General features: G+C 51.9%; 11 protein-coding genes across 11 annotated transcripts; 5 read left to right on the forward strand and 6 right to left on the reverse strand.

Annotated features, from left to right (window-relative positions):
* Nucleotides 1-190: 190 nt before the first annotated feature.
* Nucleotides 191-1078, forward strand: M438DRAFT_270612 (uncharacterized protein; the record flags this gene model as incomplete). The annotated part of the gene is made up of 2 exons (XM_029900403.1): nt 191-568; nt 620-1078. 2 exons carry the CDS (start codon nt 191-193, stop codon nt 1076-1078), a joined length of 837 nt encoding a protein of 278 aa, XP_029762008.1.
* A 429-nt stretch (nt 1079-1507) lies between these two features.
* Nucleotides 1508-3363, forward strand: M438DRAFT_344267 (uncharacterized protein). Its single transcript, XM_029905183.1, has 2 exons — nt 1508-1998; nt 2055-3363. The coding sequence occupies exons 1-2, from the start codon at nt 1586-1588 to the stop codon at nt 3064-3066; spliced, it is 1425 nt and encodes a 474-aa protein (XP_029762009.1). The 5' UTR covers nt 1508-1585; the 3' UTR covers nt 3067-3363.
* Nucleotides 3364-3976: 613 nt separating this feature from the next.
* On the reverse strand, nt 3977-4560 carry M438DRAFT_373361 (cyclin-domain-containing protein; the record flags this gene model as incomplete). Its single annotated transcript, XM_029908412.1, has 2 exons — nt 3977-4376; nt 4433-4560. The coding sequence occupies 2 exons, from the start codon at nt 4558-4560 to the stop codon at nt 3977-3979; spliced, it is 528 nt and encodes a 175-aa protein (XP_029762010.1).
* A 668-nt stretch (nt 4561-5228) lies between these two features.
* Nucleotides 5229-8656, forward strand: M438DRAFT_396000 (ARM repeat-containing protein). Its single transcript, XM_029909243.1, has 2 exons — nt 5229-7197; nt 7246-8656. The coding sequence occupies exons 1-2, from the start codon at nt 5386-5388 to the stop codon at nt 8281-8283; spliced, it is 2850 nt and encodes a 949-aa protein (XP_029762011.1). The 5' UTR covers nt 5229-5385; the 3' UTR covers nt 8284-8656.
* Nucleotides 8444-9318, reverse strand: M438DRAFT_315785 (LamB/YcsF; the record flags this gene model as incomplete). Its single annotated transcript, XM_029902663.1, has 3 exons — nt 8444-8657; nt 8715-9147; nt 9198-9318. 3 exons carry the CDS (start codon nt 9316-9318, stop codon nt 8444-8446), a joined length of 768 nt encoding a protein of 255 aa, XP_029762012.1.
* A 334-nt stretch (nt 9319-9652) lies between these two features.
* Nucleotides 9653-13586, forward strand: M438DRAFT_364013 (uncharacterized protein; the record flags this gene model as incomplete). Its single annotated transcript, XM_029907694.1, has 3 exons — nt 9653-9700; nt 9803-13220; nt 13271-13586. 3 exons carry the CDS (start codon nt 9653-9655, stop codon nt 13507-13509), a joined length of 3705 nt encoding a protein of 1234 aa, XP_029762013.1. The 3' UTR covers nt 13510-13586.
* A 159-nt stretch (nt 13587-13745) lies between these two features.
* M438DRAFT_185572 (uncharacterized protein) lies at nt 13746-14917 on the forward strand. The gene is made up of 5 exons (XM_029899221.1): nt 13746-13910; nt 13970-14077; nt 14135-14200; nt 14253-14489; nt 14548-14917. Exons 1-5 carry the CDS (start codon nt 13785-13787, stop codon nt 14830-14832), a joined length of 822 nt encoding a protein of 273 aa, XP_029762014.1. The 5' UTR covers nt 13746-13784; the 3' UTR covers nt 14833-14917.
* On the reverse strand, nt 14831-16678 carry M438DRAFT_404411 (putative major facilitator superfamily transporter; the record flags this gene model as incomplete). The annotated part of the gene is made up of 2 exons (XM_029909723.1): nt 14831-15169; nt 15202-16678. 2 exons carry the CDS (start codon nt 16676-16678, stop codon nt 15165-15167), a joined length of 1482 nt encoding a protein of 493 aa, XP_029762015.1. The 3' UTR covers nt 14831-15164.
* Nucleotides 16679-17194: 516 nt separating this feature from the next.
* On the reverse strand, nt 17195-18662 carry M438DRAFT_344271 (uncharacterized protein; the record flags this gene model as incomplete). Its single annotated transcript, XM_029905184.1, has 2 exons — nt 17775-18662; nt 17195-17712 (listed from the first exon to the last, which is right to left on the reverse strand). Coding segments are annotated over exons 1-2 (767 nt in total), but the record flags the coding sequence as incomplete, so codon positions are not given.
* Nucleotides 18663-20492: 1830 nt separating this feature from the next.
* On the reverse strand, nt 20493-21221 carry M438DRAFT_271047 (glycoside hydrolase; the record flags this gene model as incomplete). Its single annotated transcript, XM_029900449.1, has 1 exon — nt 20493-21221. A coding segment is annotated over one exon (729 nt), but the record flags the coding sequence as incomplete, so codon positions are not given.
* A 2415-nt stretch (nt 21222-23636) lies between these two features.
* Nucleotides 23637-25583, reverse strand: M438DRAFT_271024 (MIF4G-domain-containing protein; the record flags this gene model as incomplete). The annotated part of the gene is made up of 1 exon (XM_029900447.1): nt 23637-25583. A coding segment is annotated over one exon (1947 nt), but the record flags the coding sequence as incomplete, so codon positions are not given.
* Nucleotides 25584-25683: the final 100 nt, after the last annotated feature.

Consider the following 25683-nt stretch of genomic DNA (forward strand, 5'->3'; position numbering starts at 1 on the left):
CCTCTGTCCGTTATTTGTTCCATATTTCGCATTTCCCTTTTTCATACCATTCCTTCCAATTCATTGTCTAATCCTAATCTTCTTTCCTTCACCGCAGGTCGGTCATTGCCACGGAATACGGGTGCTCTTTCCTTTCACTGCATTGGTAATCAAAGGTTTCAGCATCAATCAAAGGTCCATCGTTCTCGATATGCCCAAGGAGCAACGAGTCCTGTCAACTCACCGACATTCACCATTCCCAGCCGCACAAATCAGACAATCCAGGTCTGCAGAGCCTCAACTAGGTCACAGAAACACGGCCAATTGGAGTGCTGCTGATGACGAGGTCTTGGTCGCTGCTAGAGCGGCCGGTCTGAACTGGCAGTCCACTGCGTCGAAGCATTTCCCCAACAAAACTGCGAACGCTTGTCGAAAACGACACGAACGACTGGTTGAGAGACGGACTCACGAGGATTGGAACACCAAAAGACTGGACGTCCTTGCAGTGGAATACATGGAGCTCAGAAAAGAAATTTGGGGGCCGCTTGCAGCCAAGATTGGCGAGCGTTGGAGTGTGGTCGAAGCAAAGGTAAGCCATTCAGTCAAGCGTTCTGCGTATCATCACTAACAGTTCCGCCAGTGTATGGAGAAGGGGGTGAAGAACCTGCAATCAATCGCACGTACTGCTCGCAAGACATCTGCTCCCAGTGAGGATATTCCTGCCCCAAACAAGGAAGAGCACGAAGGCGATTCCGGCATAGGCTGTTCGGACGCTGAATTGGAGCCAGCCGATACCTCTAGGCCTGCTATTCCGCCTCCCACAAGCTCAGCATCGATACATGTAGTGCAACCTGCACTAGGGCTCACGCCAAACCAACAGACTGCAATGTATCACATCCTGCCTAGACCCCCTCCGCTACCTTTGTACCAACCTCCGCCAACAGCCCATGTCCGTAGCACCTCAGGTTCATGCAGATATATTCCTGCTGGTCCATCTGTCAGCAGCCCTCCTGAGCGAGAGCGTACACCGGACAATTCAACGCAGCGGAGTGTCAGTATCCAGTCTATGCTTTCCCACACACCCGTGCCCACTGCCTAGGTTATTGAACCATAACAACGAATGATGAATGATGAACCATGACTGTTTTAGGGAGTTATGGGTATTTGGGAAGGGGCTTGGTTCTTGACAAGCTTATGGTTGGCGATCTGGAATCAGCGAGGGTCCATCTGTGTAGTGTCTCGAACATGTTGTTCCTTGGTCCTTGTACGACAGTCAATGATTGAATGAGATCACCATAACAACAGTTCGTATGGAAGTTAGTCATCAGCAAGCTGTTCCAATATTTGGGCAATCAGCCTCTTCAATCGCACATCAGGCTGATGTATATCACAACGCCAAGGCGATTGACGTATCTCGGTAATAGGCCGCTTTCGGCGACCAGACGCGGCTTCCTTCTCAATTGCGTGTTCAGGCATGATTGTATATTATAAACATTCGCTCCAAACTCTCAATTGACGACTCAACCGGCAGACGTTGGTCAGCTTACGTGGAAAAAGAAGCTACGTATGCATGCGACGGCGCATCTGAAGGGCATTCCGTAACTAGATGAGAGTGTGTCAACTTCCGGGGCTGAGTCTACAGACGACTAGCCCCTTGCTACACGCGTCTCGCTCAACTTTTGCTTCTACCACCACGAGGATACTTCTTAAGAACCAACAGTCTCGTATTCTTGTGACTTCTCGCCCTCGACACAACTGGACTCTGCTCAATCACCGCATACCTACCCGGCCATCAACATCATCTCTCGCCGAGACGAGTGCGAGTAGCGTCAGCATGGAGCAGACACGAGGCCACTTTGGCCATTCGCACCATGGACACCACCATCATCACGACACCACATTCTTGACAAGCACCGACAAGAACGATGCCGGAGTCCGCATCACGCGAGTCGGACTTTTTGTCAACCTCGGCATGGCCATTGCGAAAGGAGTCGGCGGCTACGTCTTCAACTCCAAAGCGTGTGTAACGCCAACAACTACTCTCAGAGGACGCCACTAACTCGATATCCGAACAGACTATCGGCCGATGCCATCCACTCCCTCACAGATCTCATTTCCGATTTCACCACCCTCGCGACCGTCTCGTACTCATTAAGAACCCCTACTCAACGATTTCCGACCGGTTATGGCAAGATTGAGTCTCTAGGAGCACTTGGTGTGTCAGGTATTCTCCTTTCGGGAGGTATCATGATCGGCCTTCAAGCAGTCATGGCCCTGGCACAACAGTTCTTCCCCGAGATCGCCCACATACTTTCCCACATTGGTATCTTTGGCCACGGACACAGTCACAGTCATAGTCACGGAGTTGAGGGTATGGGCGTCAACATCAATGCAGCATGGCTCGCAGCCGGCAGTATTGTGATCAAAGAGTGGTTATACCGGGCGACGATGAAGATTGCGACGGAGAAACGCAGCAGTGTGTTGGCGAGCAATGCATACCACCACCGTGTTGACAGTTTGACTGCTGTTGTCGCTTTGGCCACCATCACAGCCAGTCACTTCTTGACCAACGCTGCATGGCTCGACCCTGTCGGTGGTTTGATCATCTCGGGTATGATTGTACAAGCTGGCTACGGAAACACCAAAGCTGCACTCCTGGAGCTGGCAGACGTTTCCATTGAGGACGACATGAAGCACAAGATCGAGTCCGCCACATCACAAGCCCTTGGCGACTTGAAGCTGCCCACCGAATCAGCACCTCAAGTCCAAGGTATCAAGAGTGGCCAGAACTATCTGATCGAGATCGCCGTCACCGTTCCATCATCCTGGACATTGGAGCAAATGACCGAAGCCGAGAACAAGGTCCGCGAACAGGTTTCGTCAGCAGCACAAGGAATCAAGCGTGTCTCTATCCGCTTCACCAGCTCCGCCAACACCGCAGATGCTTTCGCAAACGAATTCGTTGCGTCAAAGGATCAGAAGCACGATCACGATCACGAGCACGACCACAGTCATGACGAAGGACACAGCCACAGCCACGAGCACGCAGAAGAAGGCTCCAAGGCAGGACTCAACAAGAGAAAGTGAAGAGGACGACAAGCCAAATTCACAACCCCACATATGGAGATGAAGCCTCCACTGTGACGTTCTCTCGTGACCAAGCATCGCATGAGGTGGCTCTTGCTGCCAGACTCCAGGAACGGCTGCTAAAGAAAGAAATGTAGATACATGCATTGGTAGCAACCATAGATGAGCATGTCGACTTCGAGTCGGCAGAGGATGCCATCCGAGGTCTGGAACCTCAGGAGCAGCGATGTAAAAGGTCGAATAGAAGAAACTATCTAGAACACAAGACGACCTCTTGAATACAAACTTGGAAGCATTGGAACAAACAAAGAGATCATTTGATACCACAGAAAGAGTTTCAGGTGACTGAGCACAGACAAGATGGTCGAGAGAAGTCAGTATAAAAGTTTTAGTTGTATAGAGTGCTGGGCTAGTTCCTTCTATAGACGAGTGCTTTTCTACATCTTTGGGCGGCTGCGGTATAATGGTGCCTATCTACAAGCGAGCCGTCGCTTCGCTTTGAAGCGGCTCAAGGGACCGTGCGGCTCAATCTATACGAGCGGCTTTTGGTGCGTGGCTTGAAGATCTATGCGGCTCCAGCTGCAGAGCGTGGGGAGGAAATAGATGTGGGCTCGCATGATACCGTTCGGCCTTCGCAAATAATTGGTGCAGTGGCCAATCGGCGCTGCTAATATTAGTGGTGACTGGAATTATTCCCGCAGCTCGCGATAGTGGAGATACGTGCCTCCATGCGATGTGGCACGGAATGCGATCCCAACGTTGAGCAGGACGGGGTGTATAGCCTGCGATCGGCTCTGGGCTGTGCGGAGTATACCCGATTTCGGTCGAGAGTACGTGACGCCAGAGTGATATGGGAGGTGTAGACTCTGGCATTGAGGTAGAGGAAGAGGACACTGGCTCGGGCTCAGCCTCAGGTCGGGTCCGACTCGGTAGCAGCCTCAAGTTGGTAACCCTCGTTTCTCTGTACAAGACTGACATAGTAGTCGACCAGGACTTCTGGCTTGGGTACGATGCGCCATTGGACCTTTTCCAAGAACTCCATCTCCAGAGTAGCAAGTTCACTGACGCTGATGCCACCAATTCTTGCATAGGTGGGATTGGTCCAGAAACTATCGCTGAGACCCTTCGCAGCGACCGTCGCAGCTGTGATGAGAAAACGATGGACAGTCAAACTGCTAATAGTAAAACTTGGATAAAGCGAGCACAGGCGATCGATGTAGTAGACGATGGATAGGAGGATGGGTGGTGAGAGGGTTGCGTGCTGGATGAGACGCTGGAGGTAATCGTGGCATGAAATTCCAGGAGGAGCCCTTGTGGATGGGTTAGTATTGGGGTGTCTTGAAGTAACGTGTGACGAGGCATTTACCTGGAATGGAATCTAGTCAGGCGGCCGTTCAGTGGAAGTTTGTCATTAAGTCGGATCAATTCCATGAGCATATTGCTAATCAGGTAGCCTAGGTCCTTCGGGTCGCATGTCTCATATTTGAGAGGCATTATCTTGACATTGGGATCCGGCTGAGTGCGAGGCTTTTTCGAGAGCGAGGGAGAAGCATTCTGGGAAGCAGCGACAACACCCTGAGCCGACATGTCTGGAGTGGCTGAGTGAACAGGACGCTCGGGGAGGTTTGTCTCTGGGCGAGGCGTCATTGATGGCGGAGGAGGAGAGCTGCCTCTGCGTTTACTGCCTGCAAGGGTGTTGGCGGTGGGAGGGTAGCCTTCGGGGGTGTATTGCGTGCCGGCATCGGCCGTCTGGGGCTTGGAGATGGGGGTGCGGGCATGTAAAGATGGCTGCAGAGCAGGCGATGAGGTGGGCGGAAGTCTCGGAGCAGGACTCTTGGGCGAAGGGCGAGCGTAGCGTGCGTGGAAGGCGGCACTGGGCGAGTGGGAAGCCAGGGCCGACATTTACGGAAGACAGATTATGGACGTTCTTGGAGTTGGATTTGCGATGTGGATTGCAGGCACTGCGACGATGCGCGGGCGTGGCGCATAGTTAGGAAGGAGGGCGGAGGCGGGAGAGCAGGAACGAGGGCGAGAAAGCGACAGAAGGGCGGTCTTGTTAGGCAGGCGCAGAGTCTTTTTTTGGTGGAAGAAGGGTCAAGTCAAACGTCTTGTTTAGTCTGCCTGTGTTTCGACCAACCTCTCATCTGCTCCGCTCCACGTGCAGGAAGGAGCCTTCATCTTGGCAAAGCCGCACGTCATCGCCCATTGCGTGCATTGCAGTCAAGGGCAGCCACAGCCAGAGCGGTCCAGGAACAGCGCAGCCTCATTCGGTCCTTGACTTTCCATTCAGAGTGTTGCTTCTCACCCAGAGCCGGCATCATGGTGCAGCCTCCGTCGCTAGCAGCTCTCTACGAGCTCAAGACGTCGACGCAGCCGCCGCTCGAGCATCAATTGCGCTTACTGCGCACCATCAAGAACGACATCGTCGGCCACGGCCAGCGCAAGAAGCTCGTCGTCCGTCATGGCCTGCTTGATTGCCTGGTCCATCTCCTGTCGTCTTCCCCGGATGCCGAAGTCCAGCTCCAGGCCACTCTGATTGTCGCCAGCCTCGCCGAAGAGGGCTCTGCCTTTGTTGCGCCCATTCTCCACAGCAACTGTATCCAACCCCTCTTGCTATCGCTCCCTCCGCGACAATCCCTCCCCAAGCTCGTCACTGCTTCTCTCCGCGCCGTCAATGCTCTTGCCATCTCGTGGACCCTCTCACCTACTCCTGACCCGTCCTTCGTCCACCATGTCTTTACCAAGTACACCATTGCCTCGTTCCTCGAAATCCTCCGCCAGCCTCTTCCTACCACTAAACAACAACTCCACATCGCCTTGACCTCCTCCTTGCTGGCAACATGCTGTGCTTATAGTGACCAGTTGCGCTCAGCTTTGGTCCACCAAGGCCTTCTGGATGCTCTGGCTACAAACCTCGCCAGCTTTGCGACTGTCTACAACCGTAACCCCCAGTCGAACCATGCACAACTGGACATCACAACTCTCCTCAATGCCATATCCAGCATCGTGCGCCACTCTACCTACCGAGCCCACCGTCTCATCTTCTCCAACGACCTGAGGCGCATCTTCTCCCACTCGTCCGACTCATATCCCTCAGACCCCATCCAGACTCTCGACTATAATCACCAACACTATCGCAGAAATACTAACATTGTTCCTGTCGATTCTCTTCTTCCCAAAGTCATGGTTCCTCTCCAAAAATCCCTCGCTTTCGGCCACCATGCTCTCATCAACTCTAGACTCTTCTCAGAACACTCCGCTACCAATGTCTCGGTGGACTCGCCCCTCTGCGTCTGGCTGATGTATCTCGCACGCTCTCAACAAGACCCTTGCTGTCGTTTAGCTGCCCTCCGTCTTCTGGCAATCCTTAATGATGCTCTCGATGCAGATGTCGCGGCCCCTCGTTCCGACATGACCGCGAGATCAAGAGAAAGAGAAAGACAAATGGCCTTGTTTGCAGTACCTATCGCTGTCAAGCTTGTCCAAGACGCCTTGGATACATCGTACGGTGAGGATTTGGCCGTGACAAAGGAGGATGCTTGCTCTGTTCTGGCCCATCTCATCGAGAATAGCACCGAGCTTCAGCAAGCTGCTTTGGATGCGGGCGCGGTCAAGTATGTCTCACAGCTCTTCAGAAAGTCCTTTGATCCCATCACCCTCGCCAGGCCTATGTGGTCTGCAAATCCTCAAGCTCTAGATTCGCAGAATCCTCTTACTCTTTCTACTACGCTCGGAGATAGCGGTCTTGCCCCTGAAGTTATGCATGCTATGAAGTGTAGAGCAGGTGCATTAGATGCTCTTGCCGCAGTTGCCGAGAAAGAAGATGTCAACCGCAAAGCAGTCATTGACAGTGGCATTGTCTCCAATCTGATCGACTCGCTTGCACCTATCAGTGTGTTTGACCCATCTGTAATTCCTTCGAAAAATGGGAACACAGTACCAGTTCTGCTCGCCGCTTGTCGCGCAGCTACGGCTCTGTCGAGATCGGTCAGTCTTTTGCGCACTGCGCTTATCGATGCCGGTATCACGAAACCCATATTCGCCCTTCTGGCATATCCCGACGTTGACGTGCAGATTGCTGCGACCAACGTCATCTGCAATCTTGTTCTAGAATTTAGTCCAATGCGCCAGGTAAGAATTCCCGCTCATCATTTTGATCGAAACGTGCTGATTATCCAGGATCTCGTTGCTGCTGGGGTTGTTACAACTTTGTGTGAACAAGCAAAACGCTCCAATTCAAAGTTGCGTCAAGCATCACTCTGGGCCTTGAAGCATCTGGTTCTCAACTCTCCCAAGGATATGAAAATTGAATGTCTAGAGCAACTAGGAACTGGTTGGCTTATCCAGGCAGTGAATGGAGCATCTCAGCCTGGTTCAACCGTACCTTTGGGAAGTATCAACGCTGCAGGTGAACAAGTCGATCTGCTGAACACCCCTGATACTGGAATGGACATGGACTGGACCGAGCAAGAGGAAAGCGATGACGAGGACGGGGAGATTCTGTTGGACCACAACGGTACACGCTACCAGGATAGCGGTCTCAGGTCCACGCTGGATACTACCAACTACAAAGCGCATCTGCGCCTGCTCCGCAGAAACGAACAGGATCCGGCTGTCCAAGCAAAACACGATGATATGTTGGTTCAAGAACAGGCTCTGGACTTTATTCGGAACTTGATAAACGGCGACGACAATGTCGCCATGATTGAACATCTGAACAACGTCCTGGGAGCGAATCGACTCTTCGAGATGCTTCATAACAAACTCCGACCAGTCTCTTTCCGTTCCAGTTCGCCGCTGGATTCTCACAAGGAAACAGCATATTCGCCTCAATCACATCAATCAAATGCCGTATGGCAACCTCCAGAGCTCATCAATGCTGCTCTGGGAGTTATTATACACGTGGCTGGTGGATCATCCAAACACCGTCAACAGTTGATAGCGCAGAAGCCCCTGCTGACTGCATGGCTGCCGCATTTCTCCCACACTGACCGGCGTATTCGTGTAGCGTCTGTCTGGGCTATCATCAACCTCACCTGGGTGGATAGTGCTGCTGATCGTGAGGAAGCAAAAGCCAGAGCACAAGAGCTCAGATCTTTTGGTATAGATGAGAAGGTTCGCGCATTGGCCGAAGACATCGATGCTGATACCCGTGAAAGGGTAAAAACAGCCGTGCGACAGATCGATGAGCTTCTCGAAGGCGGTCGATATCGATGACTCCTTGACATGGCCTGAGGGCCTTGACTCATGAAAAATATGAACGCCTTGCACATAGGTCACGAACGAAATGTAAATGTATCATAGCATATGCCACCACTATCACTTCTGACAGCTGGAACTCCAATTTGAGTGAAGTCGCGTGATAGCCATGCCTGAATTACCCGGAGCTGTGATACTTTTGGTTGAACTCGTCTACCATCTTCCTTGCAGCAGACACGATATCGACTGCTCCTGGGCTGTCTGAATGACAACAGAGAGACACTTCATGATCGCCCAGAGGCAATTCAACATCCTCTCCTGTGACAGCAGTCACCGAAGAATTCTCCAGTTGTGATTTGATGTGCTGAGCAGTCTCTTCTTGCGTCCATGCTCTGATACAATGTCAGCTATTTATCCCATCTCCCCCTTTTATCTATCTTGTCACTTACTTCTTCTTGCGATCAATCACCAATGTACCATCTTTTGAGTACTTGACGTCGCCATATAACTCGGCGACAAATGGCAGACCAAGCTCCTTGGCCACTTCTTCGTGTAGAGTCCCTGCGAGTCCAAACACAGGCGTACCCTTTGGGACGCCGGCATAGACGGCTCTGCATACTTCGCGGTCTCTGTACATCATACCATACAAGATGCCATGCGGCTTCACATGATGCAGAGGCACGTCTTGAGCATCTAGGAATCCCTTGAGGGCACCGACTTGATAAGTGACCATTGCGGTCAGTTCTTCAGGTGACATCTTGATTTCTCGTCTGCCAAAGCCTTGGATGTCTGGAAGGCCAGGATGTGCACCAATTTTGATGTTGTGTTGTTTGCATAGCTTGACTGTGTTGGCCATGATCAAGGGATCTCCGGCGTGGAAGCCTTGATGAACGTTAGTCGTAGATAAGCGTGTAAATGTAGAGCTGACACACCACATGCGATGTTGGCATGATCGATCAAGGGGATGAGTTCCTCATCTGGACCGCACTTGAAGTTGCCGTAGCCTTCTCCCAAATCTACGTTGATGTGTACTTTCTTACTGACTGGAGGCATGGTGGTGTTTGATATGAGTATGAGAGGAAGGAATGATCAAGCTTGGGGAGTTATCGACTATGAAGTGAGTCGGATGGAAGGAAGGCTCACAAGGCAGGACCTTCTCTCTTTGAAGTTGGGGTAGTCATTTGCGTGTCATTGGGGTCATCTTTGTAGCTACCTGAGTCGGGGTCTTATCATTGATCGACAGCTTGCCCCGAAACAAGGTACTGTCAAGACCCCTCATCGCCGGCCGACCATGTTCGGTCAGCCGGCGACGAGGCAATCGTCCTTGGAAGTATATATCGAAGGCTGTCTCACATGTTGACAGCTCCTCTCCTTGTAAACACACAGCATGGAGAAACTCAAGACTTTACTCATAGCGAACAGAGGAGAGATCGCAGTAAGTCTTTTCCCCACCCTGTCCATATATGCCAGCCACCAACCCCCACACGGCTTGGCAGAGGGGATATGGAGCGATTACCTAACGAGATCATCTTTCTAGGTACGCATCATCAGGACAGCGAAAGCTCTTGGAATCAAAACCATTTCGATTTATTCCACTGCAGATGCAGCCTCCAGTCACGTGACAGCTTCAGACGAGGCTGTCTTGCTCACAGGCAGCGACTCCACTGTATACACCGATGGCGAGAACATCATCTCTATTGCAAAGCAAAAAGGTGCCGATGCGATCATACCGGGATATGGCTTCTTGTCCGAGAATGCCGAATTCGCAAGACAAGTCTCAGACGCAGGCATCGCCTGGGTAGGCCCAAGTCCGGAAGCAATTGAAGCATTTGGTGTGAAACATGTAGCACGAGAGCTGGCCGAAAAGGCTGGCGTGCCAATTGTGCCCGGTACCAAGGGCCTCGTAGAAAGCGCTGAAGATGCTGTCAAAGAATCTGAAAGACTTGGATTTCCTGTCATGCTGAAGGCTACCGGAGGCGGTGGAGGTATGGGATTGGTGACCTGCTACAATGCTGAAGAGGTTCGCTCGGGCTTCGAAAAAGTGCAGTCGCGAGGCAAGACGCTTTTCAAAAACTCTGGACTATTCATCGAAAGATACTATCCGGCGAGTCGACACATTGAGGTGCAAGTTTTCGGTAATGGTCAAGGCTCAGCAATCCATTTCGGCGAGAGAGAATGCTCCATACAACGACGACATCAGAAGGTCATCGAGGAATGCCCCAGCCCGTTTGTCGAAAAACACCCTGGCATGAGGCAGAAACTTGGTGATGCAGCTGTCAGTCTTTCAGAGTCCATCAAATATGGCTCTGCTGGCACAGTTGAGTATCTAGTTGATGACCAGTCCGGCGACTTCTTCTTCCTCGAGATGAACACTCGCCTTCAGGTAGAGCATGGGATTACTGAGCTCTGCTATGATGTCGATTTAGTCAAGCTCATGCTTCAGCAGGCTGACGCACAATTGAAAGGGCTTGGTGGACTTGAGGCAGATTTCCTGAAGTTATTGCAGCCTTCGTCGCCGAAGGGTTCTGCCATTGAAGCTCGAGTCTATGCTGAGAACCCTCTTCGCGACTTCGCTCCTTCTCCTGGTCTCCTACAATCAGTGAGCTGGCCTGAGCAACAGCACGACCATATCCGCATCGACACTTGGGTGTTTACGGGGGCTACGATCACACCGAACTACGATCCACTGATAGCGAAGGTCATGTTTCATGGTCCCTCGAGAAAAGAGGCACTTGAGGGAATGCAGAATCTGCTCTCGTCCTCAAAGATTTCGGGGCCGCCAACCAATCTTGATTTCCTGGAACAGATCATACGCGATGACAAATTTGAGGCTGGCAATACCTTGACCAATTTCTTGGACTCGTTTGACTTCCAACCAGCTGCTATTGACGTAGTATCAGCAGGTGCCTACACACTCGTTCAAGACCTGCCAGCCAGACCAACAGTGGGCAGAGGTATCCCTCACTCTGGTGCAATGGACTCGATTGCCTTCTCACTTGCCAACATTATTGCTGGAAACGAACCGGCCAAAGAGGCTTTGGAAATAACGTTAAGCGGGCCTGAGCTACGCTTCGTACGTCCAGCAGTAGTGGCGCTTACGGGCGCTCCTATGGAGGCTCAGCTTGATGGTCAGTCATTCTCCATGTGGCAGCGACATCACATCAAGGCCGGTCAAAAACTCAAGATCGGCAAGACCACGGGCTCTGGTTGTCGATCGTATCTTGCTGTATACGGCGGCTTCCCAACAGTAGCTGAGTACTTCGGATCGAAGTCTACATCTCCGATTGTTGCAATTGGTGGTTACCAAGGTCGTCAGCTTGCACCAGGAGACCTTCTAGCCATCGTTGACGAAGTCCCTGAGTCCATCTCTAGCTCAAGTGTCAGCTTGCCAAAAAATCTCGTACCTGTGTACGCCAGCGAATGGGAGGTCATGGCTATGGTGGGGCCACACGATATAGGCTATCTCCTGCCCGAAGACATCGAGATGATATATGACACGACTTGGAAGGTCTCGCACAACGCGAGTCGCAGTGCCATCAGGTTGATTGGTCCTGTGCCCAAATGGGCTCGCGAAGATGGTGGCGAAGGCGGCGCTCACCCTTCGAACCTAGTCGAGTACGGCTACCCCATCGGTGCCCTGAATTGGACTGGCGACGACCCTTGTCTCTTCCCTGTCGATTGTCCAAACTTCGGTGGCTTTGTTTCTAGCACGACTGTCATCAGAGCAGAGTGGTGGAAACTTGGCCAACTCAAGTCAGGAGATACTTTGAAGTACAAAAGAGTGTCTCTTGAGGAAGCACTGTCACTGCGAAAGCAAAATGACCGCTTCCTTGAGTCGGTCGCGAAAGCTGTCAAGAACGCCAGCGAGTTCGGAGGTATCAAGCCCCTTAGTACGACCTTCGAGCCATCAGGTAACTTCGGCAAAGCCATTGTCTGGGAGAGACAGCAACAGGGTCGTCAGCCTTTAGTCAGATATCGACAAGGTGGTGACGACCATTTAATCGTTGAGTATGGCAACGAGGAATTCAATCTCAATCATCGCTGTAGGACAACCGCATTTGAGAAAGCTCTGCGCTCATCCAATCCCGGATGGCTGAACAACACCGTATCCTGCTGTACTAGCGTCACACTGTTCTATAACGGCCTCAAGATTGAGAGGGAGAAATTAGTAGCACATCTTCAGAGTTTGGAAGATGAACTGGGAGACCTGAGCTCCGTCAAGGTACCTTGCCGAAAGTTCCGCCTTCCGCTCTCATTCGAGTCGAAAGCACAAGAGGAAGCGACCAAGAGGTACATGGAAACGCAAAGACCACATGCGCCGTACCTGCCCAGCAACTTCGACTTTGTCGCCAAGAACAATGCTTTTACATCTGATCAACTGCGAGACATCTTCCTAACTGGCCAATTCATGGCTGTTGTTGTAGGCTTCTATGCTGGTAACACAGTGTCGTTGCCAGTCGACCCTCGACAGCGCATGCAGTGTCCCAAAGCCAATCCTAGTCGCGTCTTCACCCCCGAAGGTACTGTGAGTTGGGGCGGATCTTGCATGTCGATTTATCCTGTCGACAGCCCAGGAGGCTACCAGATGACAGGTCGGACCATCCCGATATTTGATGCACTTGGCTGGAAGAATGACTTCTCTCCCTCGCGACCATATCTGTTCCAAGATTTCGATCTCTTGACATACTATCGGGTCAGCGAGGAAGAGCTCGACGTGATGCTTGCAGATTTCCGTACTGGAAGATACAAGTTCGAATGGGAAGAGATCGAGTTCGATATGGCCAAACACAACATTTTGTTGACGGATACCGCAGAGGAGGTCAAGAAGATTCGTGCGGAACAGGCGGTTGCGCAAGCTGAGATGACCAAAGCGGAAAACGAGAGCTTGACCAAATGGAGAGAAGATAAGGCGAAGAACAAGGTTGACGACAGTACAATTGAGTCCATGCTGGCTGGTAAGTGTATCTCCGTCTCCTTGCTTACGAAGGTACTAACAGAAGGCCAGATCCCAAGTACACAACCATCGACTCACCTGTCGCCGCAAACGTGTGGAAAATATCAGTCGAGGAGGGACAGACTGTGAAGCCTAATCAGACAATAGCCGTCCTTGAGGCGATGAAGCTGGAAATTGCAGTGAATGCTCCGAAAGATCAGAAGTCCGCAAAGGTTGAGAGATTGTTAGTTGCGCCGGGCGAGACCGTCAATGCCGGAGCACACATCGCGTTGCTGAAGTTCGAGGAGTAAATTCGATGGAGTAAATTGTATATATTTTCAAGCAGTGTTCTGTAGAGATATTCAAACTCTGTACATTGTATGGCAGTAGCAGTCAAAATGCGCCACAACGCCACTTGCCTAGTTAGAAAGGTGATACCAAGCAGGAAGTCGGGCTTATCATTCAGCCTTCGCTCCTGCCTGTCAGCATTACCGGTCAACACCTTGAACCGCGCTATTATATATAAAAACGCATAGCAAGGGAAGCTACAACTCAACATTTCCCTTCCAAAGTAGAACCATACAAAATGTCAGAGCTCGAAGTAGAAAAGCAAATATACTATGGCAACTGCCATTGCGGTGCTTTCAAATACTCGGTCAAACTTGCGCCGATGAAGAAGGCTTCGCGATGCAACTGCAGTATCTGCACCAAGGCAAGAGCACAACAGCGAACTGCTCTTTACTTTCACCTGAAAGTCTAACGTCTTATCAGAAAGGATACCTCTTTGCAGTGCCGGAGAAGCCATCCGATTTCGAAGTCGAAGCTGGCGAAGGTGTTCTCAAGACCTACTCTTTCGGCAATGGTATTGCAGAACATAAGGTCAGAACAACCTCCTGATGTTGTCTCGAGTAATTACTCTGACACAGTGTAATATAGTTTTGTCCAACATGCGGCTCAGGCATCCTCGTCGAGGCAGCAAAATACAACATCCTCGTCATTAATGTAACCCACTATCAACAACCCTCACCAAATCAACCTACTAACAGACCCTCAGATAAACACGCTCAAACACGGTTCTTTCGACATTGACAATCTCGAAATCAGTACAACCGATCGAGTGAACGTGGACCCAATCTACGAACCCTTCACCCTGTCCCCATCCGACACTCCAGAAATCCCCGAAGGACAGAAACTCTATACAGGAAGCTGTCATTGTCAAGCTGTGAAGTACACACTCACATGTCCAGAGATCAAAGAGGTTCGCACATGCAACTGCAGCTTTTGCTCTCGTGTATGTTTCCTGCTCCTTCCCTCATTCTTGAGTTTCCCTGCTGATGTTATGTATTCAGAATGCCGATATGTGGATATACCCACCGATTGCTTCTGTAGACATGCTGGACACAGAGAAGAACTTGACAAATTATCTGTTCCATCCCAAGCGCGCATACCATGGTTTCTGTAGTGTTTGTGGGGTGGATGTGGTGAATAGAGTCGACTTGCATCCGACGTTCAAGGCACCGGTTAGGCCGATCAATGTGAGGACTATTGATGGGTTGAAATTGGATGAGCTTGATATTGACAAGGCGGACGGATGGGCTTTGGAAAGTGGTCCTTACAAAGCTTACGATGTTTGAAGGGCTGGCTGAGAGAGCAATTCGAAGAAACACTTGGGAAGTATTGGTCATGATATAACATTGTTCTGGTTGAGATATGGTCATATTTCGTGGTAACATCAAACTTTTGGTGTATCTGACCCTCTGTACACGGGAATCTTGCAATTAGCATCTCTGTTGCCAAACACCCTCAGTCATCCGCCTTCATCAGCGAGTCTCTCCAGCTTATGTAACGTGCGAGGATGTTAGGCTTCTTTGCAGCTTCAGTCTTGTCTTCCGAATCATGATCCGACTGCTCCTTTTCCTCTTCGCGAGCCCTTTCCTCGACCTTGTCTTCTTCTCTTTTCATTCCTTTATCCTTGACGAAGAAGGTAAGCACGAGTGCCACACCAATGACTGCCACGCAGAAGATAAACACCGCACGACTGGCATTTGCATATGCCGTGCTAATACTTCTTCGGTCGGCGGCACTAACAGTGTTCAAGTCAGGTACGGCAAAGGTGGATTCAGCGATATACTGGAGATGTGCTGGAAGACTCGATGCAAGAACATTGCCTGAGATGGCTGAAGAGATGGCCAGACCGACTGCACCACCAAGTTGACGCAACAACATTCTGTTCGAGATGACGATTGCGCGTTGCGACTTTGGAGAATGCGCTTGCATTGCGGTGTTGGTCGTTTGGAACGTGCATCCGGCACCGAATCCGACCATGATGATGAAGCCGCAGATGTGACCAATAGAAGAATCGGCACCAAGGGAGACGAGCAGACCAGATCCTAGGGTCCAGACGGCGAAGCCAATAAGAATGACCTCGATGTAGTGGCCGATGAAGGACATGTATTGTCCGCCAAGTGCAGAGAAGGCGGCTTGTACCAAGACCAGGGGCAAGATTAGAACTGCCGATTTCATGACATCGTATCCACCGACATTTTGGTAGTACAGAGGCAGGTAGTAAATCAGAGCATAGTAATTCATACCGAGCAAGAACGACTGGACCAGCATAAATGCGACAGACTTGTTCCTCCACATTTCCAGCGGCATCATTGGCAGTTTGGCAAATTTCCATTCGACAATGACAAAGGCAATGGCACAGATGCTGCCAACCACCAGCATCGAAATGGTCTCGGCCGAGTTCCAGGGTGTGCCATGACCACCGTCGGAAATGGCGATAAGAATAAGTATGATGGCTGCTGTGCTGAAGAAGAGGCCGATCCAATCCACTTTCCGGATGGTTTCTCGGAAATTGACCTTGGGCATGCTTTGCGGTAATGTCCATGCAGCTACTCCTGCAGCGATAAGACACAGGGGCGCATTCAGATAGAACAGGCCTCTCCAGGTGGAGTGTTGCGTAAAAGCAGCAGCAATCAACGGACCGGCAGCATTGCCCAGTCCAATAAAAGATCCAATGATGCCCTGGTATTTGCCTCTTTGCTGTAGGGTCACAACGTCTGACATGATCATGTTGACCAAAGCAACAATGCCGCCATTAGCAACACCAGAGATACCGCGGAACACATAGAGAACTTCCTTGTTAGGTGTGAGACCGCAGATTAAATCCGAGATAGCCAGTAATACCATGCATGCGACAAAGATTTTCTTGCGACCGAAGAGGTCTGACAGGCGACCATAGAGAACCTGGAAGACAGTATTCGCGATGAGGGCGGATGTACCAGCCCAGGCGATCGTGTCGGCAGCATTCAAGTCCTTTGCAATGCTAGGTAACAATACAGTGATTCCGTTCTGGTCGACATAGCACAAGAACATGCAGGAGGCCAGGGTAAAAAATATGACCAATCGTTGCTTGAGTGGTACCAAGTTTGTCTGGTCATGAATGGCAGCCTCCAGATCTTTCGTTTCTTTAGCCATAGTCCCGTTTGTTTTCCTCTCTGGTTGAGGATGTCGATGCAAGAGGGTTGGAGAAAAGTCCAATAGCAACCAGTGACCAAGTACTGAGCGGGCTAGATAGACCTCGCGACGATTAGACGGCAGCACCCAATGATCCTCTAATGATTATGTGGTTGGTCGCAAGACGTGTATTCGTTGTAATGTGAGTTTGTTAAAAGCATAAAGATGCGTAGTAGGTCATGATAACGTTTCGACGAAGAGGTGTTTAAACAGTTCGCCAAGGAAGATGCGTAACAAAAAGCATACTGCAGAGTGATATCTCGAAAGTCAATAACAATTGAAAGGGAAGTTGGTTGTGAGGAAAAGATGAATGATATCGTCGAATCGTCGCGTGCCGACTGCCGTTCGCTTTGCCGCCGGCCGATGACGGTTTGGCTGCGTTTTTCCCCACCTTCTCGGTCGGCATCCTACAAAAACGCCGGTGAATCGATTTCACCTCCAACAACCTGCATATGTGCAAAAGGAACATGTATAGATAAGTACTTGAACAACCTGTTCCATGTTCATTTATCCTTATCTACCGGAAAATTATCAGCACCTCCGCGACGACATTTTGTCAAATGCCATCAACGCGATGAGTGAGACTCGGCCGAGTATGATCAGACCGCCTGTCTATCGACCGAAGCGGCTCCATTTGAACATCTAATCATCGTACGTCTCGGCATACTCCTCCTCGTACTCTTCCTGGGCCTCGCGCAACTCCTCACGCTTCTCCTCGAGACTCTCGCGGTCGCTGCTGGACACGGATGATCCGGAACGTGTCTCGTCAGGCAGGGGAGCCTCATCGTACAGACCTGGCTCGTAGGCAGATCCGCCGTAACCTGAAGGCTGTGCGACTGGAGCAGGGGCGCTGTATCCGTAGGGGTCTTGAGAAGGAGCGCCGTAGCCGCCGTACGACGGATCGGGAGCAGGTGCGTAGTTGGTAGGAGCGGGAGCGTAGCTGGGTGCGGCGGCTGCAGGAGCGGCAGCGTGCTTTTTCTCGTCGTCCGAGTCGTCTGAAGTTTTCAAAGGATTAGCAAAGACAAGATCAAGTAACCATCCAGCTTCGAGCACTTACCGAGGGCGTCGGCGATCAGTGCACCGCCAATGCCACCAACGACCAGACCGGCGGCAGCTCCACCCAGGGCACCGCCATAGCCACCGCTCTTCTTCTCGTCCTTCTTCTTATCCTTCTCTTTGTTATCGACATCGCCATAGTACTGGTTGGAGCGTGTGTCGTGCTGGCCTTGAGGAGGAACAGACGGCATGGCACCGCCATAGCTGTCGTAGAAGGAGTTTGCCTGTCCGCGAGACTGATCGCCATGAGGAGGTGCAGCGCCATACTGACCCTGAGGTGGAGGAGCCTGACTGTAAGGGCTAGGGCTGGGCTGACCGTACTGTCCCTGGGGAGGAGGAGCTTGGTAACCACCGTAGGCACCACCAGTGGGAGGAGGAGGCGAGGAGTACTGGTTCTGGGAGACAGGGTGCTGAGGCATGTCCCACTGGGTCTGACCAGTGGCCTGGTTCACGTAGAAGAAGCGCTGGCTCTGCTGGTCGAACTGTTGGACCCAGCCAGGAGGAAGCTGGCCACCTTGCTGAGGTGGGGGAGGACCAGAAGGTGGAGGAGCAGCTTGGCCATAGGGCGCAGGGCTTGGTCCACCGTAGGGACTAGGACTGGGCTGGCCATATGGCTGCTGGTGCTGGGGAGGCTGGTTCTGGGGAGGGTATTGCTGAGGTGGGTATGACTGCTGCTGGTGGGCTTGAGCATACGAGTCTGGAGGAGCAGGCGAAGAGTACTGAGGCTGTGTGACATCGCGTGTCTGCTCGGGCTCTGTTGAAAAGCATGTCAATTACTGGTGAGATTGCGCAAAATGCAATGCTGGACACTTACTGTTCTCAGCGGGCTTTGTGTCTTGGGTAGGCTGAGTAGGTGCAGTCTCCTTCTTCTTGTCATCATCACCGAACATATCCTCAAACTCGCTCTTGAGTTTCTTGAAAAAAGACATGATGTGCTGTCCTTTTGCGTGTAGACGGGAAACAAGATTGGAAGGTGCAAAGAAGGGGAGTCAGACTTCCAAATTGATAAAGCTCGGAGATTCACAAGAAAACACGAAAACGTGAGTGAGGGACAAAGTAAACACTCACCCCACCAGCCTTATATATCTAACACCCCCCGATTGACACCCATCACGAGCCCCTCCCTTGTTGGTCCGCGAATCATCCAGAAACCCGAGCACAATTGCCAGCTGTTTGCTTCTCCCAAAACACCTCCTCGCCAAGGCATGCCTGTATGTGTTGTTCAATCTTTCTAGCCCACTTCTAGGGCACATCATCATTCAATTACTCCTTTGATAGGTGCATTTATTTACCTATATTGATACTTAATTGGATCCAGTGCCTTGGCGTATGCTGCCGCCAAGTCCGTCCGATGCGAGAATAATCCTGCTTTTCTTGCATTCCAGGCTGTCCCTTTCCTATAACCGCGCGCGTTTGCTGCATTGTGTGTAATTTGTAGGAAGTAGGGTAGAGACGAAAGGATTACGAATGCTTGCATGAGTGAATATGCAGTGAGCTGCAAGCCTTCCCGGATGGATGTCTGGGCGGCAAGGAAAATGCTCAATCAACGTGCCTTGTGTATTTTGGGTCCATGAGCCTACGTATCGTGAGATGAAGATGTTCCTGGAGCTATCTTCCTGGCCCTTCCCCCCGCTAGTTCATTGGTCTCGGTCCGTGCCTGCCCGTGGACTCCTCGGTCGCCCAGCCTCTGATATCGCCGGCGACATTACCTACCAATAGAACGCTGCTCGGCGACCGGCATCAACCTCATCAAGAGCAGCACAATCCGAAGCATATATCGCTCAAAGTTCCAGCCAGTTCAATATGCTTATATCAAGCTTAATAGACGATGATCAACTTTATCATCACATGCGAAAAGTGGAAGGCGTATTTGCTTGTGGCAATCCCGGCAAGCCAGGATCAACCAGAATGTTCGAATTCATCATGATTTTGTATGTATAGAAAGGTGGATTCAAAAAAGGTCTTTGCAGTGCGGGTATCATCCAAACACTTGCATCTTCCAGAAAAGGGTAAAAACACAAAAAGGTATAGCAATCAGAAGCGAAATGAAACTGGCAAAAGAGACCGAACCAAAAATGAAACCAACTGCAGTCCGATACTCCGATCATCATCACGTACTAGTTACAGTATGTGAGTTGCTCTAGTGGCGGAAAGCGCGGGCGTGGCGGCGAGCCTTGCTGGAGGTCTTGGAGGCGTTCTCAGCGAAGAGGTACTCGACCCAAGAGAGGAGGTCCTCGAGGGTGGTGCCCTCGGGGAGAGCCTTGGTGGGCTTGGCAACACCGCTGGAGGCAGTTGCGGTGGGGATACCGGCCGAGATAGTGGAGCTCAAAAGCGAGGCAGGAATAGCAGACTTGATGTCAGAAACAGCAGCGGTGGCTGAGGCTCCAGCAGTGACGGTCACAGCAGTGGAAGCGGTGACAATGTCGGTCTGGTAGGCAGTAACAACGACCTCATCACCACCGGTGGCAGCGCTAGAAACGACGGCGGCCTGGGTGGTGAAAGAGCTCGAAGCCTCGACGGTGGATGAGGCAGCGTAAGAGGTAGGCTGAGCAGAAGAAGCAGCGTAAGTAGTAGGCTCAGCAGACGAAGCGGCGTACGAAGTGGCCTCAGCAGAAGACGAGGCAGGAGCAGCGTAGGTGGAAGAAGCGGCGGCGCTTGAGGCGGGGGCAGATGAAGCGGCAGCGGACGAGGCCGGGGCAGAGCCAGAACCACCGGTGTAAAGGGCAGGGCCGGGCATGTCGTACTGCTCGAAGGGAGGGTAGTAGATGTTGACGTAGATACCCTTGTCCTGGGCAGTGTACAGCTCGGTACCGACAACACCCTCGGGCTCGTCAGAACCGGAGCTCTTGACCTCGATGTTGATGCACTGAGGGTAGTTCTGAGCACCACCAACGTTGTTGGCGCTGTGGAGAGCGATGATCTCGTGACGAGCGACGTAGTTACCCGAGGCAATGGTGTCGGGGATCTTAACATCCCACTTGAAGCCGTCAGAGATCAGCTTGTCGGAGGCCCAAGTACCAGTGTTGCTGTCTCCAGAGACGATACCGGTGGCATCGATCTTGAACCACTTAAGGGAGGCCTTGTCGGCGTCAGCGCAGTCACCATCGCACTTGGCGAGGTAAGTGATGACGGGTCCCTTGTGAGAAGTAGGCCAGGTGTCCCAGTTGAAGGAGATAGAATCACCACCGTTGACAGGGGCAGAGAGCTTAGCGTTGCCAGCACCAGCGTGGCAGATCATGTCAGGGCTGGTGTAGTCAGCGACGTAGCCATTGTCCTTGACAGTGTCGGACCAGGCAATCAGGTCGGGCTTGGTGTTTGAGTAGAGGATAGAGTTGTTGAATCCAGCATAGGTAGTGCCAGATGCACCAATGCTCTGGAGGTGACCGTGAGCAGAGACGGTGGAGGCGAGGGTAGCCAAAGCGGCAGCGGCGGCGATCTTGAAAGACATTTTTGTGTGTTTGAATCGTAGAGAGTTTCTCGTAAAGATTGCTAGTTTTTGGTTTGCGAAGATGCGAAAATGTGGATGAAGTTGAAGTGTGAATGTAAAGAATGGAAGTATCCCAGCTGCAGTCAATGCAGAATGATACGTGAAGAAAGAGTGTGGGTGGTACGAGACCGAAAAGTTGCACTGCAAAGAACGTCGAAGGCGATAGCTTGAGAAGGGAAGAAGGAAGGGAAGGTTTGGGAGACATGATTCTTATAGTTGAAAACGATCGCCTACTCTGAACCAAGCATACTATGTTCGGACCAGGACCGAATCGCGAGGACGAACGTTCTAGCGGAGCCCCTGCCTTAGTGTAGTGGAGTTATTCATATGGTGGTATTGATGCCGTGTTTCAGGGTTGAGAGACGACCATGTGGCGCGGCATTAGACTGCTGAGCCCAGACGTGAACCAAGCACGCAAGCCACTGCGCTTCGCCAACTTGACAACCATGTTGTGGGGAGTGGAGGTCTGGCGCAAGGCCTGCTCGTATGTGTTGGATAGATGAAAGCCTTTGATGACCAGGGGTTGCGGTGGGAAAGCGGAAGTCTGAAACGCCAAGTGCTAGAAAGCGGAGCCCTTTCTGCTGCAGGAACCAAAACCTTCCTCGATGATCCCTAAACTCAAATCGCAGCTCTGTTGTCTTTTCGAGTCAGCCTTGTTCTTGTCGTTCGTCTCGGTCGGTCGACAACCGTTGACCTGCCCGGATTCAAGGAGACTCTACTATGCCGCAGTCAAGTGGCTCAGTATCTAAAAGGGGGTGTGAATACGAAACCTGGCGATGCTCACTTGGCCGGACTACCCGTTCGCCAGCATTTTAATCTATTTCGCTTGTCGAGGTCCTTCTTCCATCGCGCGACGCATGAAACCAGAAAATCACCATGCAAAAGGGCTTCGGTAGCCGCCCGGTGCAATTCAACAACGATGGGGAGCCGCCACGTCAAACATGCAATTGCAGACCGATGAACCGACAAGTTGTGTGATCGATGTGGCTTGCTCGCTGCGATCTCCCGACCGACCACAAAGATACGATGTTACGCACATTCTAACTTCTGCATGGCATGCCTGATCTTGATTCTTGACTCGCTTTGCCTTCAAGCGATATACAGCTCGGTATTACTTTGACTCGGACTAAAATGCTTGTCTGGAGTAAACACAAAGGCAGTAGAGACAGCATTTTCCTGATAGGAAAGAAACCTCGGGAGGCCTCGGCAGCAATGTCCTTCTTTTCTTGAGGTCGCGCCTGCTCTCGATAATGCAGACATGGGCACGCAGATCATCGTCGCACGACAAGAGGGAGACACAGACTGCATGAATGCGCCTGCTCCGTTGACATCTCGACCCGCATGGGCGCCTAAGCAATGAAAATCATTCGAGATTTGGCAATCTTCCGTCCAGGTTTCTTCTCTTTGGATTTTGATGTTGCGTGTTTCTTTGTTTTGTTTTCGTGGAGGGAAATCCTCCTGGCTTCGAAGTGGTATATTGATGGTCATGGCTATTTCGGCTACATTTTGAGAAGGGGTATTGCTATTTACTTAAATAAAATCACCAGCAGTGGGTCTTGCCCTACCACCAGCGCCTAGTAAACCTCTACGACTGGGATGAATGTCGCTAAGGTCCATTTCGCCGCTCGGAGCAGGGGGCTTGGGTCCACGAGCAGAGGTATCGCTGGGCTTTTGTGCGCGGCGAGGTGGTGATCTAGAACGTGATACTTCTGGAGAAGAGGTGTTACGGCGCGCACGTCGTTGGGCTCGGACAGGGGATCTTGTTCGTCTTGGAGGTGGAGAACGGGAGATGGATCTTGAAGGGGAGCGTCTGCGCCCTGCGCCTGCTTTTCTCGGTGGAGGAGAACGCGAACGCGAGATAGAGCGGGCTGGGGATCGAGAGTAGCTTCCCCTACGTCTACGAGGCGGCGTCGCCGAGCGGGAGTAACTTCGATCCCGAGCCGCGGCACGTCGAGCTGGGGGCGAGGCTGAGCGTGAGTAGCTTCGAGCTCTAGCGGCTCCACGGGCAGTGGGCGAGCGAGAACGGGAATATGATAGCGAACGAGAGTCTCGGCGACCCTTGGTACGCTTCGGGGCTGGCGAGCGAGAACGCGAAATGGATGATGTGTACCTTCTCCTGCGCTCGGGCGTTCTTGAACGGGAAACGGAAGCAGAAGGAGAGCGGCGTCTAGGAGGAGGCGACCTTGAGCGAGATGGCGATCTGGAGTATGAGTGTGATCTATCCCGGACTGAGCGCCTAGGCGGTGTTGGCGAACGAGTGTAGCTGCGAGCTCGGCCCCTGGTGCGAGACGGTGAGCGGGAGGGGGAGCGAGAGCGGCTCGAATAGCTTGAGTAGCTCGAGTAGCTGGATACACTCCTGTCGCTCGGGCTAGCAGCTCTGACAGGCAGAGCAGGTAGCGTCGGCTTGGGCATATTCTTGAGGTATTCTCTCATGCCTTCTGTCAACACACCCATGCCAATGGCTGTAAAGAAGTTGATGCTGAAGCGAGTGTTACGAGGATTGTCGACAGGGAAGATACCGCCCAGAGCAGGCAACAGAGCATCGTCCTTCATTCTCTCCGACAACTTCTTCATGCCAACATTCTGAGCCAGTTCTTCGATCAAGATTTTGATGAAGATACGCGAGGATGAAGTGGTTTCTTCTTCATTCAGGTGAATAGCGCTAATAACATGCCAGCCAATGGCGTCCGAGGAAAGGAGGTGACCGAAGAACTGAGCAACAATGCGTAGACGGTTAGTTTCCAAGCGGTGGATAGTGTCGTAGTATTTGACGAAAGAGGCCTCGAACAGCTCGTTCCACATGCGGTTGATCTTGCAAAGACGTTCACCGATCAGACCGAAGAATTTGTTGTAGGTGCGTTCCTGGGAGCAACACTCGACAATCATAGACGGTAGCTCGTGCTCCAGACCTGGCGGTAGGTTAATGCGTAGCAATTTGTGGGTACATTCTTCGAAGCCTCCAGAAGACATGATGGTGAGATAGATTGTACGGCGCAAGTTGACCAGATCGGTGTTGGACTGATCCTTGATCTCGACCTGTTTGACTTCTTCGTCGTCTTCGTCCTCGCTGCTGCTCACATCAGAGCCGTCTTCGTCGTCTTCGTCGCTTCCATCGGCCTCTCCAAGAATCTCGGCCCTGAGCTTTTTGTATGCTTCCTCGTTTGCTTCCCAATCTGCGTCGAACTTGAAGACGTTGAGACCATCTTGTACCTCAATCTGGTCATCGAGGCCAGTGTTGTGGGTGATCTGATCCTCCTCTTCAACAAGATCCAGCTCTTCCTTGACCGCGGGATTGTCCTTGTAGCGATCCTTTCTGACCTGGAACAGGACCTCGACCATGTATTGCGTTCTCTTGTCAATGTCGGCTTCGTGTAAAATACTGCGGAATTGATCGTAGACGGCCATGGCGATCTGCGCATTGAACTCTTCGATATGCTGACCAACTTCTCTCATCAGACCCACGGCAATCTCAACGCTATCGTCAGTGGGCTTGTTCAATAACAGCAACAGGATTTGGGCAGCAAGCATCTCGTGAGCAACCTGCTGGTTGATCAGATGGGCCAGGAAGGTGGTGCTACTGAGGCAAACGGCCTTGTCGTTGCGCTTGAAGGCTTTGCGGAACTGCACAATAAGGCGATTGACCAGCAACTCGCCAACCTGAGGAAGCTTCGTGTTCACAATGGCGACCATGGCGGCGTAGATGGGAGTAAAGGGCAAACTGGCAGCCTGAGCCTTCATTATGCTTCGGCAGAAGAGCCCACGCCCTCGAATGAGGTTCTCGCTGAACAACTCGGGAACAATGTATTTGATGTTGGAGACGTTGACTTTGTTGATCAGACCATTGATAGACTTCTTGAGGGCCTCCCATGCCATGCGCTGGAATTCCTTGGAAGATGGGTCGTTGCCGATTTCAGCCTGTAGAGCGCGCAACTTGGCCGGGGGTACATAGGTTCCTCCTGAGCGCATGGTGAGCAGACGCTCATACTCGGCCTTTGCGGCGGCCTGCTTCTCAGCAGCCGACAGAGGCTTGTCCTCCTTGACTTCTTCACGGCGGCGGGTTTCGGCCTGTCTTTGGCGCTCGAGAGCTCTTTGACGGTCTACGTCGCGTGGAAGCGGGCCATTACGGTGAGGGAGTGGCGATCGCGAGCGGTCGCGCGGCGGTGAGGGGTCGTTCTTTGCATCAGGGTCGGTAGATCTGGTGCGCAGTGTCGGAGGGCGTCTTTCTGGCGATGGAGAACGCGATGAAGGCGAGCGTTTGCGCCCAGAAGTATGTGACTGGCCGTCGGCGGCATCGGGAGAAGGTAGACGTACTGCCGACTGCATAGCCGTCGCCATGTCGATGTGTCGGAGCAGGTTCGAGGATGCAAGTACCAAATGTAATGGCAATAGAAAGAAGAAAGTCCAAATGGCAGTTGCGACTTGC

This window comes from Aureobasidium pullulans (genome assembly GCF_000721785.1).
Source record: "Aureobasidium pullulans EXF-150 unplaced genomic scaffold scaffold_6, whole genome shotgun sequence".
In the NCBI taxonomy this organism is placed as follows: Eukaryota; Fungi; Ascomycota; class Dothideomycetes; order Dothideales; family Saccotheciaceae; genus Aureobasidium; species Aureobasidium pullulans.

Bases quoted from the DNA above. Each gene is read 5' to 3' on its own strand.
- M438DRAFT_344267 (XM_029905183.1), top strand. From the start codon at position 1,586: ATGAGAGTGTGTCAACTTCCGGGGCTGAGTCTACAGACGACTAGCCCC. The intron at 1,999-2,054 runs GTGTGTAACGCC...ATATCCGAACAG, and splicing joins TACGTCTTCAACTCCAAAGC to ACTATCGGCCGATGCCATCC.
- M438DRAFT_396000 (XM_029909243.1), top strand. From the start codon at position 5,386: ATGGTGCAGCCTCCGTCGCTAGCAGCTCTCTACGAGCTCAAGACGTCG. The intron at 7,198-7,245 runs GTAAGAATTCCC...CTGATTATCCAG, and splicing joins AATTTAGTCCAATGCGCCAG to GATCTCGTTGCTGCTGGGGT.
- M438DRAFT_185572 (XM_029899221.1), top strand. From the start codon at position 13,785: ATGTCAGAGCTCGAAGTAGAAAAGCAAATATACTATGGCAACTGCCAT. The intron at 14,201-14,252 runs GTAACCCACTAT...ACAGACCCTCAG, and splicing joins ACAACATCCTCGTCATTAAT to ATAAACACGCTCAAACACGG. The intron at 14,490-14,547 runs GTATGTTTCCTG...TTATGTATTCAG, and splicing joins ACTGCAGCTTTTGCTCTCGT to AATGCCGATATGTGGATATA.